Raw genomic sequence first — 17,324 nt, forward strand, 5'->3', positions numbered from 1 at the left:
CATTTCCAGTCCAATTTATTGTCAGTGGCACCCCCAGATATTTATAGTTCTCTACCACCTCTACCTCCTTGCCCAGAATGGTGATGGTGTTTGGCTTGGCCCTGTTTCTTCTAAAATCCACCACCATCTCTTTAGTCTTGGCCATGTTCAAGAGCAGGTGGTTGTTACCACACCAGTCCACAAAGTGGTCCACCATCTGCCTATACTCTGTTTCCTCTCCCCCCCGACACACCCCACTAATGCAGAATCATCTGAGAACTTCTGCAGATGACAAGACTCTGAGCTGTATTGAAAGTCAGAGGTGTAGAGTGTGAAGAGGAAAGGGGATAGAACAGTCCCCTGAGGTGCTCCTGTACTGCTGGTCACCCGCTCAGACACACAGCCCCCAAGCCACACAAACTGTGGCCTATCTGAGAGGTAGTCCATAATCCAGGAGGTGATGGTTGTATCCATCTGCATCCTCTGCAGCTTCTCACCCAGCAGTCCAGGCTGAATTGTGTTAAATGCACTGGAGAAATAAAAAAAAAAACATGATTCTCACAGTGCTGCCTGCTCTGTCCAGGTGAGAGTGAACTGTCTGGAGCAGGTATATGATGGCGTCCTCCACCCCCACCTTGGGACAGTAGGCAAACTGTAGGGGGTCCAGGGAAGAGGTCATCTGTGGTCTTAGATGGGCCAAAACCAGTCTCTCCAGCACCTTCATGATGTGTGATGTCAAGGCAACTGGTCTGTAGTCATTGAGGACTGATGGAGAAGGCTTTTTTGGAACTGGAACAAGGCAAGATGTTTTCCACAGCACAGGCACCTTCCCCTGCCCAAGGCTGAAGTTGAACAGGTGCTGTAGGATCCAGCACAGCTGGTCTGCACAGGATTTCAGGACCCTGGGACTGATGCCATCTGGACCTGCGGCCTTGTTCAGGTGAAGTTTTACCAGCTGCCTTTTCACCTGGTTGCTGGTGACTGACAGACAGGTGGGAGGGCTGGAGGAGGAGGAGGAGGAGGAGGCAGAGGAGGAAGAGGAGGCAGCACTGTGGGCTGAGGAACTGAGGACAGTGGGGCTTGTGGAGCTTGGAGAGATGGGGGAGGTAGATGGAGACCCTGCACTGAATCTGTTGTAAAACATGTTCAGCTCATTGGCCCTGCTAGGGCCACCATCTGCCTGATTCCCCTTCTCCTTAAAGTCAGTGCTGGTCTTCATCCCACTCCACACGTCTCTCATGTTGTTCTGCTGGAGCTTGTTTTCCAGCTTCCTCCTGTATGCCTCTTTGCTCTCCTTCAGCCTCACCTTAAGCTCCCTCTGCACACTCCTGAGTGCCTCTCGGTCACCATCCCTGAAAGCTTTTTTCTTCTTGTTTAGTAATGCTTTCAGGTCGCTTGTGACCCAAGGCTTGTTGTTGGCAAAGCACCTTACTGTCCTTGTAGGTACTATGCTATCCACATAGAAGGACATGTACTCTGTAATGCAGTCAGTCATGGAGTCGATGTCATTTCCATGAGGTTCACAGAGCACATCCCAATCTGTGACCTCAAAACACCCCTGCAAGATTTCAATGGCTTCCGGTGTCCAGCGCCTCACTGCCTTTGTGGACACTGGTTGCCGCTGCACCATGGGTGTGTAGGTGGGAGTGAGCAAGACCAGGTTGTGATCTGATCTGCCCGGGGGGGGGAGAGCGCTAGAGCTATATGCATCCTTTACATTTGCATAAAATAAGTCCAGTATTTTATTTTCTCTAGTAGGGCAGTCTACATATTGTTGAAAAGTTGGAAGAGTTGCAGAGAGAGAGACGTGATTAAAATCCCCTGAAATTACTATTAATGCATTTGGATACTGAGTGAGTAGTCTGGCAGTGACAGAGTTGATGACGTCGCATGCAACGTCGGCGTCAGCTGACGGCGGAACATACATTACCACCGCTACTACACAGGTGTACTCCCTCAGTAAGTAGAAAGGACACAAACTCACTGCTAAAAGTTCGATGTTTGAATTGCAAACACGCTCCTTCACCATGACATGCCCAGGATTACACCATCTGTTGTTCACAAGCACCGCGACTCCCCCTCCTTTCTTCTTACCACTCAGCCTGCAATCCCGGTCAGCCCGCACTGTGGAGAAGCCATGAACAGAGATGTTGGAGGCCGGAATATGCTCCTGCAGCCACGTCTCAGTAAAACACATGAGGCTGCATTCACGGCACTCTCGCTGTGTTCGTGTCAATGCCACAAGTTCATCCACCTTGTTTGCCAACGACCTCACATTCCCCATGACGATTGATGAAATAAAAGGTTTAAATCTCCTTCTCCTGGCTCTTCATAATACACCAGCCCTGCACCCCCAGCATCTCCTTCTCAACTCCCTGAGGATTTGATGCCTTGATCCCGACAGTAGTGGTGGTTTGGAGAGCGCTATCAGCTGGTCCCGAAGGTAAACAATACTGCCCACTTTGACATTATCTCCCGTGTATGTTATAAAAACAATAAAAAAGTATAAAAGTCGCACAAGCCACTTAGTATCCATAATATCTTGCACTGCTAAGGACGTAGCATAAAACATATAAGCGTGATATGAAACGCAATTCAAAACACTTGACAAACTCCACACAGAGCGAGAGCTGCTGCAACAGGCTGCCATCAGCACGGCGCCATTAGACCATGGAGAGAGTTGTAGAGAAGCTACAACTCTCTCCATTACTTTCGCTAGGAAAGGGATATTGGAGATGGGTCTGTAATTGGACAGTGAAAGAGGATCTAGACCAGGTTTCTTTAGTATTGGTGTAACTGAAGCAATTTTAAGGGAGGTGGGAACAATGCCTAAAGTAAAACATTGATTAATCATATGAGCAATATAAGGGGAGATAGCAGATACACAGGATTTATATGGGACTGCAGGTCAGGTCTGATGGGTAGTACGCAAGAAATGGCCATCAGTAGCATTAATAACACACACAACCATGATCTGTTCTGCTGGATTGAGGTTATCTATACACAATAAAAAGTCATTTGTACTTTTACAGATATTAATTCTTGAAGACACAATAGTTCACTGGGAATAACTGTTCTATTTGGAACTGATAGACAGAAATAAAAAGCACTAGTGTTTGAATAAATTTAGTTTTAATACTCCTTTAGAGCTTGACATGTGTGTATATTTAACAATTATTCACCAAAGGCAAAGTGAATATCGGTGAATAATAACCGAGACAAAGTCGAGGATATTATTCACCAATATTCACTGAGCCTGTGGCAGATGATTGCTTTGGTATAAATACACAGGTGATTTTTTTTTTAATTTAAAAAAGATTGCATTTTTTAAAAAATATTTATTTCAGTCTTCAAAAGCGGCATGCAAATGCAAGAAAAGGCACTGTGCAAACTTGTGTCACTTATCTATACCGATTCGCATAAAATGCTTTGGTTTGATAGAGATAAACTAAGTCACAATTCTAGGAGCAGCACTGTGGTATAGTGGTTAGCACTGTTGCCTCACAGCAAGAAGGTTCTGGGTTCAAGCCCAGAGGCTGGTGGTGGCCTTTCTGTGTGGAGTTTGCATGTTCTTCTTCTCACTGTGTCTGCGTGGGTTTCCTCCAGGTGCTCTGGTTTCCCCCACAGTCCAAAGACACACAGGTCAACCAGCTACTCTAAATTGTCCATAGGTGTGAATGTGTTGTGTGTGAATGGTTGTTTCCCAAGCCTGGAAATAGGAGGTTTGCAGCAGGAAGGGCAGCTGGCGTAAAACTATCAATAAGGTCCAAATGGCAGCAACTCCACACACATAAGTGGGCCAACCTGGAAGAAGTGAATGAAAATAAATAGGTTTGAATAGTTTTAAACCAAACTTCATAGCATCTTCAGTGCTTTTAGGAACAACATTTTTTTTTCATAATTTGTCATTTTTCCTCACTTACAGTGACAAAGCAATTGGCTGCCAATTTGCCAAGTCACTTGAGGTGATTATAGGAATTTCTTGACCAATCAGCACATACAATTTGGCATAATCACCTGCATATTTATACCCAGCCCATTTTCACACTTCATACTGTTACCTGTGAATATCATTTCCTGTTGTGGTTGTATCGTGAGGGTTTTTGTACACACCGTGAATATTTACTGTCACTGTGTGTCACTGCTGTACTCCCAGCTGGCGCAGTAATAAACTGCTGAATGACTTTTCTTCAGTTTTGCTATCTTCAGATCATAATTATCAGACTGTATCCTCACATCGAAGTCCTTTGCTTCAGGATGGTTATTATCAGGAACAGATGAGCTATCTTTTTTGACATACAGGATCCTTGTGAGAGCTTCACCATCTTTCTTTTGGTACCAGTGAACATATTCTCTGGATAAATCAGTCACTTTGCAGCTGATATACACACTTTTGCCTGCCTCTTTTGTCATAGAGAGATCCTTTTGCTCCAATGTCACTCCCAGAACAGTTTCTGTAAAAATAAATAAATAAATAAATAAATAATAGTGTGTAAAATCACTCTTCTGGGTTCCCCTCCCCCCTTTTTTTCCATTTTTATTGCTTTGCTACAGTACTTACCTGTGACCAAAGAGAAGAGAACAGCATATATGGCTATAAACATGTTGATTTGGTAGTAAAATAAAATATGCTCTGAGTTCAGCACTCTTGATTGCATTTGTATCTGTTGCATTAATGCTTATTTGGAACATGTGTCTTTTCTTTATAAAGTAATGATGTCATTTCCTGGGGTGGAGATTGGCCACCTTGTCAACCAAAATTAACCAAGATTTGGTGTATTTTCTTATTATAAGCTCCATGTATTTCCTGATTATTGAACAGAAAAAAACATTGGTAGAAATAATGCATGACATTTGGTGTTAGTAGCCGTTCTGGGAATATGTGGAATATTTAACTTCCAAAGCTTCCCAACTTTAGCATTGCTTCTAATCTTTTGCCACTCTGGTGGTTAATATAAGGGCAGAATTCCCACTGAAATAAAATATGTACACACAATACAATGTAGATAGGTAAATAATGGCAATTTTATCTTAAACATGAAATATAACAAAACAATGAAATAATGATGTCATTTGAAACAGGTGTTGTCAACACTTGATTGTAATTGTCAGTAATGCTGTCGAGAGTGTCAGTCCGAACCCAACTACAAACACAGCCGCTCAGAATTACAACACCCACAAACCACAGTGCCCTCTATCACCTGTTTATTAAATACACCTGTCACTCATTTCCTGGTTCATCAGCCCCTGCTATATAAACACCTCTCCCACTCTCACTTGATGTAAAATATCGTTCAGTGTTCATTCCTGTCATAGCAAGCCTTTATTCTACTGCCTGCTTTATTGTGTTCTTGACCCTCGCTCTCGTATCTTTCTCATGGGGCAGCATGGTGATGTAGTGGTTAGCATAGTCGCCTCACAGCAAGAAGGTTCCAGGTTTGAACCCAGCGGCCGGCGAGGGCCTTTCTGTGTGGAGTTTGCATGTTCTCCCTGTGTCTGCGTGGGTTTCCTCTGGGTGCTATGGTTTCCCCCACAATCTAAAGACATGTAGTTAGGTTGACGTGGGGCAGCCTTGGGCTGAGGTGCCCTTGAGCAAGGTACCGAACCCCTGACTGCTCCCTGGGCGCTCTGGTGTGGCTGCCCACTGCTCTGAGTGTGTGTGTTCACTGATTCAGATGGGTTAAATGCAGAGGATGAATTTCACTGTGCTTGAAGTGTGCATGTGACAAATAAAAGTTTCTTCTTTTCTTCTTCTTCTAGGTTAATATGGGACAGGCTGGGGTGCCCTTGAGTGAGGCACCTAACTCCCAACTGATCCCCGGCCGCTGTTAGCATGGCTGCCCACTGCTCTGTGTGTGCTCATTGCTGACGTGTGTGTGCATGTGTGTGTTCACTGCTTCAGATGGGTTAAATGCAGAGAAGGAAATTTCACAAGTATGTGATGAATAAAATTGTGCTTTCTTTCTTTTCTTTGCTTTCATTATTCTCTAGCCCTGTCCGCATTTCCCCGTCTACTGATTGATCGACCCTCACCTGTCCCACGACCTTGATTCTAGTCTCGCGTTTTGACTTTGTTTTCAGTTTGCTTTCCCTGCTCTCCCCTGCACTCTCTGTAAGTGCCTGCACCCTGACAGTAATTATGATTTTGTACAAAATCAGTATCCAGGAAAGGCAGAGTCTTTGAGCAGCAACAATGGGCCAAGGATCTCCAGATTGTCAACAAATTCATGACAAAATTATTGAAATGTTTAAAAACAATGTTCCTCAGTGAAAGATACAAAGGGATTTGTATATTTAATCCTCTACAGTGCTTAATATCATTAAACGAATCAAGGACCCTGGAGGAATTTCAGTGCGTAAAGAGCAAGGGCACAAGCCTAAGCTGAACACCCATGATTTCCGATCCCTCAGACAGCACTGCATCAAGAACCGTCATTCATCTATAGCTGATATAACCACATAGGCTCGGGATTGCTTTGGCAAACCTTTGTCAAGCACTAAAATACAGAGTTACATCCACAAATACCAGTTAAATCTTTACTGTGCAACGACAAAGCCTTATGTTAACTGAGTCCAGAAACATCATCGACTTCTCTGGACTTGGAAGCATCTGACTGATCAGATGGTAAAACTGAATGATTTGTTATATATAATGTTTTATTTTCTCAGCTATGGAGGCTGTACATGTTTAGCCACTGTAGAGAAAGGAAACAGGGGTTCTGGAAGGAACCGGTGGTGATCAGCAGGTATTTGTCAGTACTAAATGCGTTTTAGTGCGCATCAGAAAACAAAAGAGTAAATTCTAGCTACAGTGGTGCTTGAAAGTTTGTGAACCCTTTAGAATTTTCTATATTTCTGCATAAATATGACCTAAAACATCATCAGATTTTCACACAAGTCCTAAAAGTAGATAAAGAGAACCCAGTTAAACAAACGAGATAAAAATATTATATTTGGTCATTTATTTATTGAGGAAAATGATCCAATATTACATATCTGTGAGTGGCAAAAGTATGTGAACCTTTGCTTTCAGTATCTGGTGTGACCCCCTTGTGCAGCAATAACTGCAACTAAACGTTTCCAGTAACTGTTGATCAGTCCTGCACACCGGCTTGGAGGAATTTTAGCCCATTCCTCCATACAGAACAGCTTCAACTCTGGGATGTTGGTGGGTTTCTTCACATAAACCGTTCGCTTCAGGTCCTTCCACAATATTTCGATTGGATTAAGGTCAGGACTTTGACTTGGCCATTCCAAAACATGAACTTTATTCTTCTTTAACCATTCTTTGGTAGAACAACTTGTGTGCTTAGGGTCGTTGTCTTGCTGCATGACCCACCTTCTCTTGAAATTCAGTTCATGGACAGATGTCCTGACATTTTCCTTTAGCATTCGCTGATATAATTTAGAATTCATTGTTCCATTCATGATGGCAAGCCATCCTGGCCCAAATGCAGCAAAAGAGGCCCAAACCATGATACTACCACCACTATGTTTCACAGATGGGATAAGGTACTTATGCTGGAATGCAGTGTTTTCCTTTCTGCAAACATAATGCTTCTCATTTCAACCAAAAAAGTTCTATTTTGGTCTCATCCATCCATAAAACATTTTTCCAATAGCCTTCTGGCTTGTCCATGTCATCTTTAGCAAACTGCAGATGAGCAGCAAGGTTCTTTTTTGGAGAGCAGTGGCTTTCTCCTTGCAACCCTGCCATGCACACCATTGTTGTTCAGTGTTCTCCTGATGGTGGACTCATGAACATTAACATTAGCCAATGTGAGAGAGCCTTCAGTTGCTTAGAAGTTACCCTGGGGTCCTTTGTGACCTCACCGACTATTACATGCCTTGCTCTTGGAGTGATCTTTGTTGGTCAGCCACTCCTGGGGAGGGTAACAATGGTCTTGAATTTCCTCCATTTGTACACAATCTGTCTGACTCTGGATTGGTGGAGTCCAAACTCTTTAGAGATGGTTTTGTAACCTTTTCCAGCCTGATGAGTATCAACAACTCTTTTTCTGAGGTCCTCAGAAATCTCCTTTATTCGTGTCATGATACACTTCCACAAACATGTGTTGTGAAGATCAGACTTTGATAGATCCCTGTTCTTTAAATAAAACAGGGTGCCCACTTGCATCTGATTGTCATCCCATTGATTAACTGCTAATCCTGGAGGTTCACATACTTTTGCCACTCACAGATATGTAATATTGGATCATTTTCCTCAATAAATAAATGACCAAGTATCATATTTTTGTCTCATTTGTTTAACTGGGTTCTCTTTATCCACTTTTAGGACTTGTTAGAAAATCTGATGTCGTTTTAGGTCATATTTATGCAGAAATATAGAAAATTCTAAAAGGTTCACAAACTTTCAAGCAACACTGTATTGAATCTTCAAGACACAGTAATTCACTGGGAATAAGTCTTTTATTTCAATTTGATCATCTATTTTATTTCAGATGAACATTTCTGTGTTTGAATAAATTTAGTTATTAGACTCCTGCAGAGTCCCTGTTGTGGTTGGATACCATCAGGGTTTTTGTACACACTGTACATATTTACTGTCACTGTGGGAGCTTTGCCAGCTGGCACAGTAATAAACTGCTGTGTGGCTTTCCTTCAGTTCTGCTATCTTCAGATCATAATTATCAGACTGTATCCTCACATCGAAGTCCTTTGCTTCAGGATGGTTTTTATCAGGAACAGGTTTGCTTTCACTGTTGGCATACAGGATCCTTGTGAGACCTTCACCTTCTTTCTTTTGGTACCAGTGAACATAAGTGCTGGATAATCCGGTCACTTTGCAGCTGATAAACACACTTTTGCCCTTCTCTTTTGTCATTGAGAGATCTTTTTGCTCCAGTGTCACTCCCAGAACAGCTTCTGTAAAAACATTAGTGTGTAAAATCGCTCTTCTGGGTTTTTTCCCTCTTAGTTTCATTTTTTTCTTGCTTTGCTATGGTGCTTACCTGTGACTAAAGAGAAGAGAACAGCATATTTGGTATATATAAACATGTTGATTTGGTAGTAAAATAAGCTCGCAGTTCAGCACGCTTTATTGCATCTGTATCTGTTGCATTAATGCTTATTTGGAACATGTGTCTTTTCTTCATCAAGTAATGATGTCATTTCCTGGGGTGGGGATTGGCCACCTTGTCAGCCAACATTAAAGGACATGGGACATGAAACATAAATGCACGCTATATCAGTTTCTTTCCATTAAAAATATGAAATAATTGCATCAACAAATACAAAATTATCTATTAAATTCAGCAAAATCGTTATATTCGTGATGATTGTATGGCATTTCTGCTCGAGCTCCGATATGCATATTTTACAACCGGAAGAGCCGCTGTCACGTGATCATATGTCACAAAAACTTTCGGGTACAGCACAAGCGGGTAGATGAATATGGAGAAGTGTGAATCGTGATGATGACGAATGCGACAAAATAGTTTTTGTGTCTTGGATGACAAGAAAATTGTTTCATTTTTAGAGTGTTTAACGTACATTGAACATCATGGTGTATTGCGACCTCCCAGTCAGTCAGACGTGCTGTTACTCCTGTTAGCAATGTAGCTAGGCTCAGCATGGCCAATGGTATTTTTTGGGGCTGTAGTTAGATGCGACCAAACTCTTCCACATTTTTCATGTTTACATAGGTTTATATGACCAGTGACATGAAACAAAGTTCAGTTACACAAATTGAAACGTGGCGATTTTCTATGCTATGGAAAGTCCGCACTATAATGACAGGCATACTAACACCTTCTGCGTGCTTCAACAGCGCATTGATACCTTCACTCGGAGTTGTACCATTATTTTTTAGACAGGGCGGACGGACCAGGGCATTCGCCCACCTGGCCGTGCCCGATGAGGAGCGCTCTCGGCCGGCTTGGGAGGCAGACGGCAGCCCCTCCTGGAAGTGTGGTTTTACCATGGGCCTCATGCGGTAAGGATTAGTATTATAATTTTGGGTGTATCAATTATTGATTATCATAATTCTGACTCGTTTCGCCATTTTGAATGTTTTCATCTCGGACTCTGGAAGCATTGTATTTCAATCAATCTCGAAAAATATCAGCAAAAAAAAACTAGCTTGCAACAGACTTTAGCTAGATCTATGATGAACTTTCAATGTATGATACAAAAATAATACTTCTTTCAACAGATCATTAGCCTTTGAGCAGAATTGTTTTTAACTTACCAGGATGTGTTATCGAGCCGACCGCTTTCAGTTTCATGGGGACTGAATGAACTCTCACTCTCAGAATCATCTGACCCATCAGAGTAAAGACAAGATCTATGTTCATGTGAATTTCCAGCTATCGGTTCGAATTGATAGGGTCTAACTTCACATCTCTGTGAAACATCAGGAATGTCACTGTCGATGGTGTCCATTTCGGTAACCTGTTTACATTAGATACCCAAGCGCTGGCTCCTTGAAAAGTTTTTGTGACATCACGGGTCACATGACCGCTTAGCTAATTAACGAATCATTGTTTTACGCTGATGTATAAAAAAGTTGAATAATGTGATGATTTTCACATTTTTGACGCCCTGCAGTGATTTAGATGGCATTTCTTATGTCCTTTATACATAATTATACCCAGAAAAAAATCCAGGCATTACAGATTTACCACCTCAATCTCTTAAAACTTTGGAATAAGGAGGTCCCCATGGCGTTGGTGTCGGTGGTTCCAGAGAAGGCGGAGCTGGGGCTGGAGGTTCAAAAAGTAAAATTGACATCGCCCACCACTCCTGTCCCCTGTGGAGACCACCTCTCTCCGACCCAACTCACGGAGGTCGCCCAGGTGCAGGCAGAATTTTCTGATGTATTCTCGCCCCTGCCCAGCCACACCGACCTCATAGAACACCACATTGAGATGCCCCCGGGGGTGGTAGTGCGCAGCCACCCTTACAGACTGCCCGAACACAAAAAAAAGGTGGTTCGGGAAGAACTCAAGGCCATGCTCGACATGGGCATCGTCGAGGAGTCCCACAGTGACTGGAGCAGCCCGGTGGTCTTGGTTCCCAAGGCCGACAGGTTGGTCCGGTTCTGTGTGGACTACAGAAAAGTCAACGCGGTGTCTAAATTCGATGCATACCCTATGCCTCATATTGACGAGTTGCTTGATTGACTAGGCACGGCTTGTTTTTATTCGACACTGGAATTGACAAAGGGATATTGGCAGATCCCCTTGACTCCATTATCCCGAGAGAAAATGGCCTTTCCACACTGTTTGGCTTACACCAGTTTGTCACACTTCCTTTTGGGCTGTTTGGGGCGCCCGCTACGTTCCAGCAGCTTATGGATAGGGTCCTCCGCCTCCATGCCACCTACGTGGCTGCATACCTCGACGACATTATTATTTATAGTAATGACTGGCCACGGCATTTACAACACCTGAGGGCCGTCCTTAGGTCGCTGAGGCGAGCGGGTCTCACAGCCAATCCAAAGAAGTGTGTGATTGGGCGGGTGGAAGTATGGTATCTGGGCTTCCACTTGGGCAATGGGCAGGTGCGTCCCCAAATTAATAAGACCGCAGCAATTGCGGCCTGCCCGAGGCCCAAGACCAAAAAGGGGGTGAGACAGTTCCTGGGGCTGGCTGGCTACTATCGTAGGTTTATACCTAATTATTCGGACGTCACCAGCCTGCTGACTGATCTCACTAAAAAGGGGGCACCAGATCCGGTCCAGTGGACGGAGCAATGCCAGTGGGCTTTCTCTGAGGTAAAGGCCGCACTGTGTGGGGGGCCACTATTACACTCCCTGGGCTTCACTCTCCCCTTTGTTTTGCAGATGGATGTGTCGGACAGGGGGCTGGGGGCTGTTCTGTCCCAGGAGGTGGAGGGGGAGGACCACCCACTGCTGTACATCAGCAGGAAGCTGTCAGTGCGTGAAGGCCGCTACAGCACTATAGAGAAGGAGTGCCTTGCCATCAAGTGGGCGGTCCTCGCCCTCCGCTTCTACCTACTGGGATGCCCTTTCACCCTCTGTTCAGACCACGCGCCCCTTCAGTGGCTCCACCGCATGAAGGATGCCAATCCGTGGATCACCCGTTGGCATCTGGCACTCCAGCCATTTAAGTTCAAGGTGATCCACAGACCGGGGGTGCAGATGGTTGTGGCGGATTTCCTCTCCTGTCGGGGGGGGGAGTTGGCTGCAGGCCAGATGGCTCCCCGGCCTGAGTCGGGCAGTGGGGGTATGTGGCAGCGGTGGCGTGGTCAAGCGTCGGTCTGTGAACGGAGGGTGGAGTCAGGGAAGGTAAGTGGCAGAATCACTACACCTGATGTTAGTTAACCTGTGTTTGTGTGTCTTCCCCAGTGACCACGCCCTATAAAAAAGGAGAGAGAGAGCAGAGGAGGGAGACTCGCTCCAGCCAGGAGGCTTGTGTGTGTGTGTCCGCGTGTGCGTGAATAGTTTAAAGCTGCAAAGCTATAATAAAGAGTTTGAGAACTCAGTTCTGGCCTTCCGTGCTTCTGTGCTCCACCCACCCTAAATGATTGCAACAGCAGGTTAATTGTTATCATGACTGGGTATAAAAGGAGCAGCACCAAAGGCTCAGTCTTTGCAAGCAAGAAAGGGTCATGGCTCAATCCTTTGTGCCAAAATTCATGAGATAATTGTTTGTCAATTCAAAAAGAACATTTCTCAATGCAAGCTTGCAAAGAATTTAGGTCTTTCAAAATCTACAGTACATAATTTTGTGAAAAAATTCAGGGAATTCGGAGACATCTCAGTGCATAAATGGCAAGGGCAGAAATCACTGTTGAATGTGCATGACCTTCGAGCCCTCAGGTGGCACTGCCTGAGAAATCATCATGCTAATGTGACAAATATAGCCACATAGGAGTATGTCAGAAAAATGTTGTCATTTAACACAGTCCGCTGCTGCATCCAGAAATGCAACCTGAAACTGCATTATGCAAGGAGGAAGCCATTCATCAATTCTATGCAGAAACACCTGTTTATGCAGTAGAGAGTTATCTGTGTTTGAATAAATTTAGTGAATATACTCCTGTCGTGTTTCTGTTGTGGTTGTATACCATCAGGGGTTTTGTACACACTGTACATATTTACTGTCACTGTGTGTGCTTTCCCAGCTGACACAGTAATAAACTGCTGTGTGGCTTTCAGTTCAGTTCAGTTCTTTATTTTTGTACAATTAAAATTACATAAAAAATAAAGAAAACAAAATAATATAAAGTGCAGGGAGAGGCAAAAAACCCAAATGGGCTTATTTAAAAGCCTCCACCTATAGTTAAAATTTCATAATTATAAAAAATAGAAAATTAACATACAAAGAATATTATAACATCAAATAATAAACTAATAATAAAAAACATATGTATAACATCAACAACAAGTTATAATGACAAGCAAAAATAGCTATAAATAAATAAATAAAATAAATAAATAAAAATAAAGGCGGCACGGTGGTGTAGTGGTTAGCGCTGTCGCCTCACAGTAAGGGTTCGAGCCCCGTGGCCAGCGAGGGCCTTTCTGTGTGGAGTTTGCATGTTCTCCCCATGTCCGCGTGGGTTTCCTCCGGGTGCTCCGGTTTCCTCCACAGTCCAAAGACATGCAGGTTAGGTTAATTGGTGACTCTAAATTGACCATAGGTGTGAGTGTGAATGGTTGTCTCTGTCTATGTATCAGCCCTGTGATGACCTGGCGACTTGTCCAGGGTGTACCCTGCCTTTCGCCTGTAGTCAGCTGGGATAGGCTCCAGCTTGCCTGTGACCCTGTAGAACAGGATAAAGCAGCTAGAGATGATGAGAAATAAAAATATTAACAATGAAATAAAAATGTGTTAACATGTATGAATTAGAATTTCTAAACAGCAGTTAAATGGGCTTTTAAATATCTTTTGAAACATTTTATAGAATTTCATTTCCTTCAGTTCTGCTATCTTCAGAGCATAATTATCAGACTGTATCCTCACGTCGAAGTCCTTTGCTTCAGGATGGTTATTATCAAGAACAAGTGGGCTATCTTTTTTGACATACAGGATCCTTGTGAAAGCTTCACCATCTTTCTTTTGGTACCAGTGGACATAGTCTGTGGATAATCCGGTCACTTTACAGCTGATATACGCACTTTTGCCTGCCTCTTTTGTCATCGAGAGATCCTTTTGCTCCAGTTTCACTCCCAGAACAGCTTCTGTCATCAAAAGTAATCAGAAAAGAAACAGCAATTTTGGTATTTCATTTTCTGTATTCTCTTTGTTTTTTATAGTTTTACTGATGTAATGTGATACTTACCTGTGACCAAAAAGAAGAAAACAGCATACATCACTGTAAACATTTTGATCTGGATGAAAAATAAATGCTTTCAGCTGAGCACTCTTTGTTATACTCTACTACAACATTTTTTTTTTGATAGGACAGTGTAGAGAGACAGGAAATGAGTGGGAGAGAGAGACAGGGAGGGATCGGGAAATGACCTCGGGTCAGAATCAAACCCGTGTCCCTGGATTTATGGTATGGTGCCTTAGCCATCTGAGCCACGACACCCCCTACTCTACTACAACATGAGTCTTTCCTTTATAAAGTAATGATGTCATTTCCTGGGTTGGGGATTTACCACCTTGTCAGCCATTACCCGAGATTTGATGTATTTCCTGATTATTGAACAGGAAAAAAAAACAATGCTAGAAATAAAGCAAGACATTTGGCGTTAGTAGTTATTCTGGGAATACATAGAATATTTAATTTCCAAAGCTTGCTTGCCAATTTTAGCATTGCTTATGTTTTTTTTTTTTTTTTGCCACCTTGGTGGTTAATATAAGGGCAGAATTCCCACTGAAGCAAAATATGTACGCTCAACAAAATGTAGACAGGTAAATAATGGCAATTTCATGTTAAACATTAAGTATATATGTAAAAAAAAAAAGTTGAGAAGGTATGAAAAATGCAAAGAAAAAAACAAAGCAGTGATGGCTAAATTTACTTTGATTTGTATTTCATTGCAGACAGTCTGATCCAAGATATTTCATGTTTTGTCTGGTCAGCTTAATTTAATGTGGTTATTTCCATCATTCCTGCATTTCAGGCCTGCAACACATTCCAAAAAAAAAAAAAAGTTGGGATGGGGACCATTTAGGGCTATTAATGAGGTAAAATAATTTTTGAATAATGATGCAATTTGAAATAATGATGCGGTTTGAAACAGGTGATGTCAACAGGTGATTGTCATCCTGATTTGGTACAAAAGCAGTATCTAGGAAAGGCCAAGTCTTTGAGGAGTAACAACGGGTCAAGGATCTCCAGTTTGTCAACAAATACATGAGAAAATTATCAAAATGTTTAAAAGCAATGTTCCTCAAAGCACGATACAAATGGACTTGGATACTTCACCTTCTGTGGTGCATATCATCAAACAGCTCAAGGAATCTGGAGGAATTTTGGCGTGCAAAGGGCAAGGGCACAAGCCTTTGCTGAACACCTGTGGTCTCCGATTCCTCAGACGGCACTGCATCAAGGACCATCATTCATCTATAGCTGATCTAACCACATGGTCTCGGGATTACTTTGGCAAACCTTTGTTAAGCACTACAATACAGAGTTACATCCACAAATGCCAGTTAAAACTTTACTTTGCCAAAAGGAAGCCTTATGTTAACTGTATCCAGAAGTGTCATCGACTTCTCTGGACTTGGAGGCATCTGGGATGGAACATCACACATTGGAAACATGTATTATGGTCAGACGAATTAGGATTTCAGGTCTTTTTTGGAAGAAAGGGACATGATATTGCTTTGGACCAAAGATGAAAAGGACCATCCAGATTGTTACCAGCAACAAATCCAAAAGTCAGGGTCTGTCATGGTATGGGGTTGTGTCAGTGCCCTTGGCAAAGGTAACTTAGACTTATGTGATGGCAGCATTAATGCAGAAAAGTCCACTGAGATTTTGGAGCAACATATGCTGCTTCAAAGTGACATATTTTCCAGGGCTATTTCAACAAGACAATGCAAAACCACATTCTGTACACATTACAAAGGAATGGCTGTGGAAGGGTTCTTATCCCCTCTGTCCCCAACAGAGAATGTGTGGTGAATTTTGAAATGAAAAATATGAGAACAACAGTCCCATACTGTTGCACACTTTCAGATCTGTTTGCAGGAAGAATGGGACAAAATAACACCTGAATCACTTGGTGTGTTCAGTCCCTAAACATCTTTTGAGTGTTGTGAGAAGGAATGGCAACATTACCAAGTAGTAAATGCTTTACCATCCCAACTTTTTTTGAAATGTGTTGCAAGAATCAAAATTGAAATAAGTATTTAATTTTTAAAAATAAATAAATACAGTTCATGACTTAAAACATCAAATAATGTGCTGCTGCATTGTTTTGAGTGCAATACAAGTAAAAGATTATTTACAGATCATTGAGTCATTTCAATTTCAACATACTGTCCCAACATATATATAATTATTCTGTCCACATTCACTAGATATGAGCAATCATGTGCTCTGATTAGCTACTCTACTACTAGGCTATCAGCTCATATTCTGTGAATCGAGAAAAACAAAATGGCGGAGTGTATTGCTGAACCAACTGGGGACAAAATAAAAACCCGACTCAAAAACAAAACCCCCTAAAATACAAAAAACAAAATATGGAATAAAAGTATTTGATGGTAAGAACTTCTCTTTTTTAGTTTTCAAGAATTATTATTATTATAGCCTTTTTCACAATTGCTACTGTCATTTTCCCAGTTTGTTTACATTCTAAGCAGAAATGATTGTGTTGGACATTTTGTATAAAGTTTTTATTTACCGAATTTGCATAAAATAAAAAAGCTCTGTTTCTCAAAATCCAGTGAATGTCGATAGAATAAAACAGTTATTCCACTCAATCTCATCATACATGAACTGCTCATGTATTCATGTATGACTCGATTTCATGGAGTAACTGTTATATATACACAGCACCCTCCACAATTATTGGTACCCCTTGTTAAGATATGTTCTTAGGCTTCTAATAAATTAATTTTTTTAATAATGTAGGACAACAATGCAAAAAAAGAGAAAAATCCAACCTTTAATTGAAGTGCATTTATTCAGTGGGGAAAAAATTCCACATTAAGAAATAATTATTTTACATGAAATAATGTGTGCCACAATTATTGGCACCCCGATGTTAATATCAAATCAAATCAAATCAAGTTTATTTGTATAGCGCTTTTAACAATAAACATTGTCGCAAAGCAGCTTTACAGAATTTGAATGACTTAAAACATGAGCTAATTTTATCCCTAATCTATCCCCAATGAGCAAGCCTATGGCGACGGTGGCAAGGAAAAACTCCCTCAGACGACATGAGGAAGAAA

The 17,324-nt window shown here is 42.1% G+C and overlaps 1 gene segment (V, D, J or C); it reads right to left on the reverse strand.

Moving 5' to 3' along the window:
• Positions 1–8,512: 8,512 nt before the first annotated feature.
• Positions 8,513–9,047, reverse strand: LOC132884973 (probable non-functional T cell receptor gamma variable). The segment is given in 2 exon segments: positions 8,513–8,865; positions 8,952–9,047. Coding segments are annotated over 2 exon segments (399 nt in total).
• Positions 9,048–17,324: the final 8,277 nt, after the last annotated feature.

This window comes from Neoarius graeffei, chromosome 1, assembly GCF_027579695.1.
Source record: "Neoarius graeffei isolate fNeoGra1 chromosome 1, fNeoGra1.pri, whole genome shotgun sequence".
NCBI lineage: Eukaryota > Metazoa > Chordata > Actinopteri > Siluriformes > Ariidae > Neoarius > Neoarius graeffei.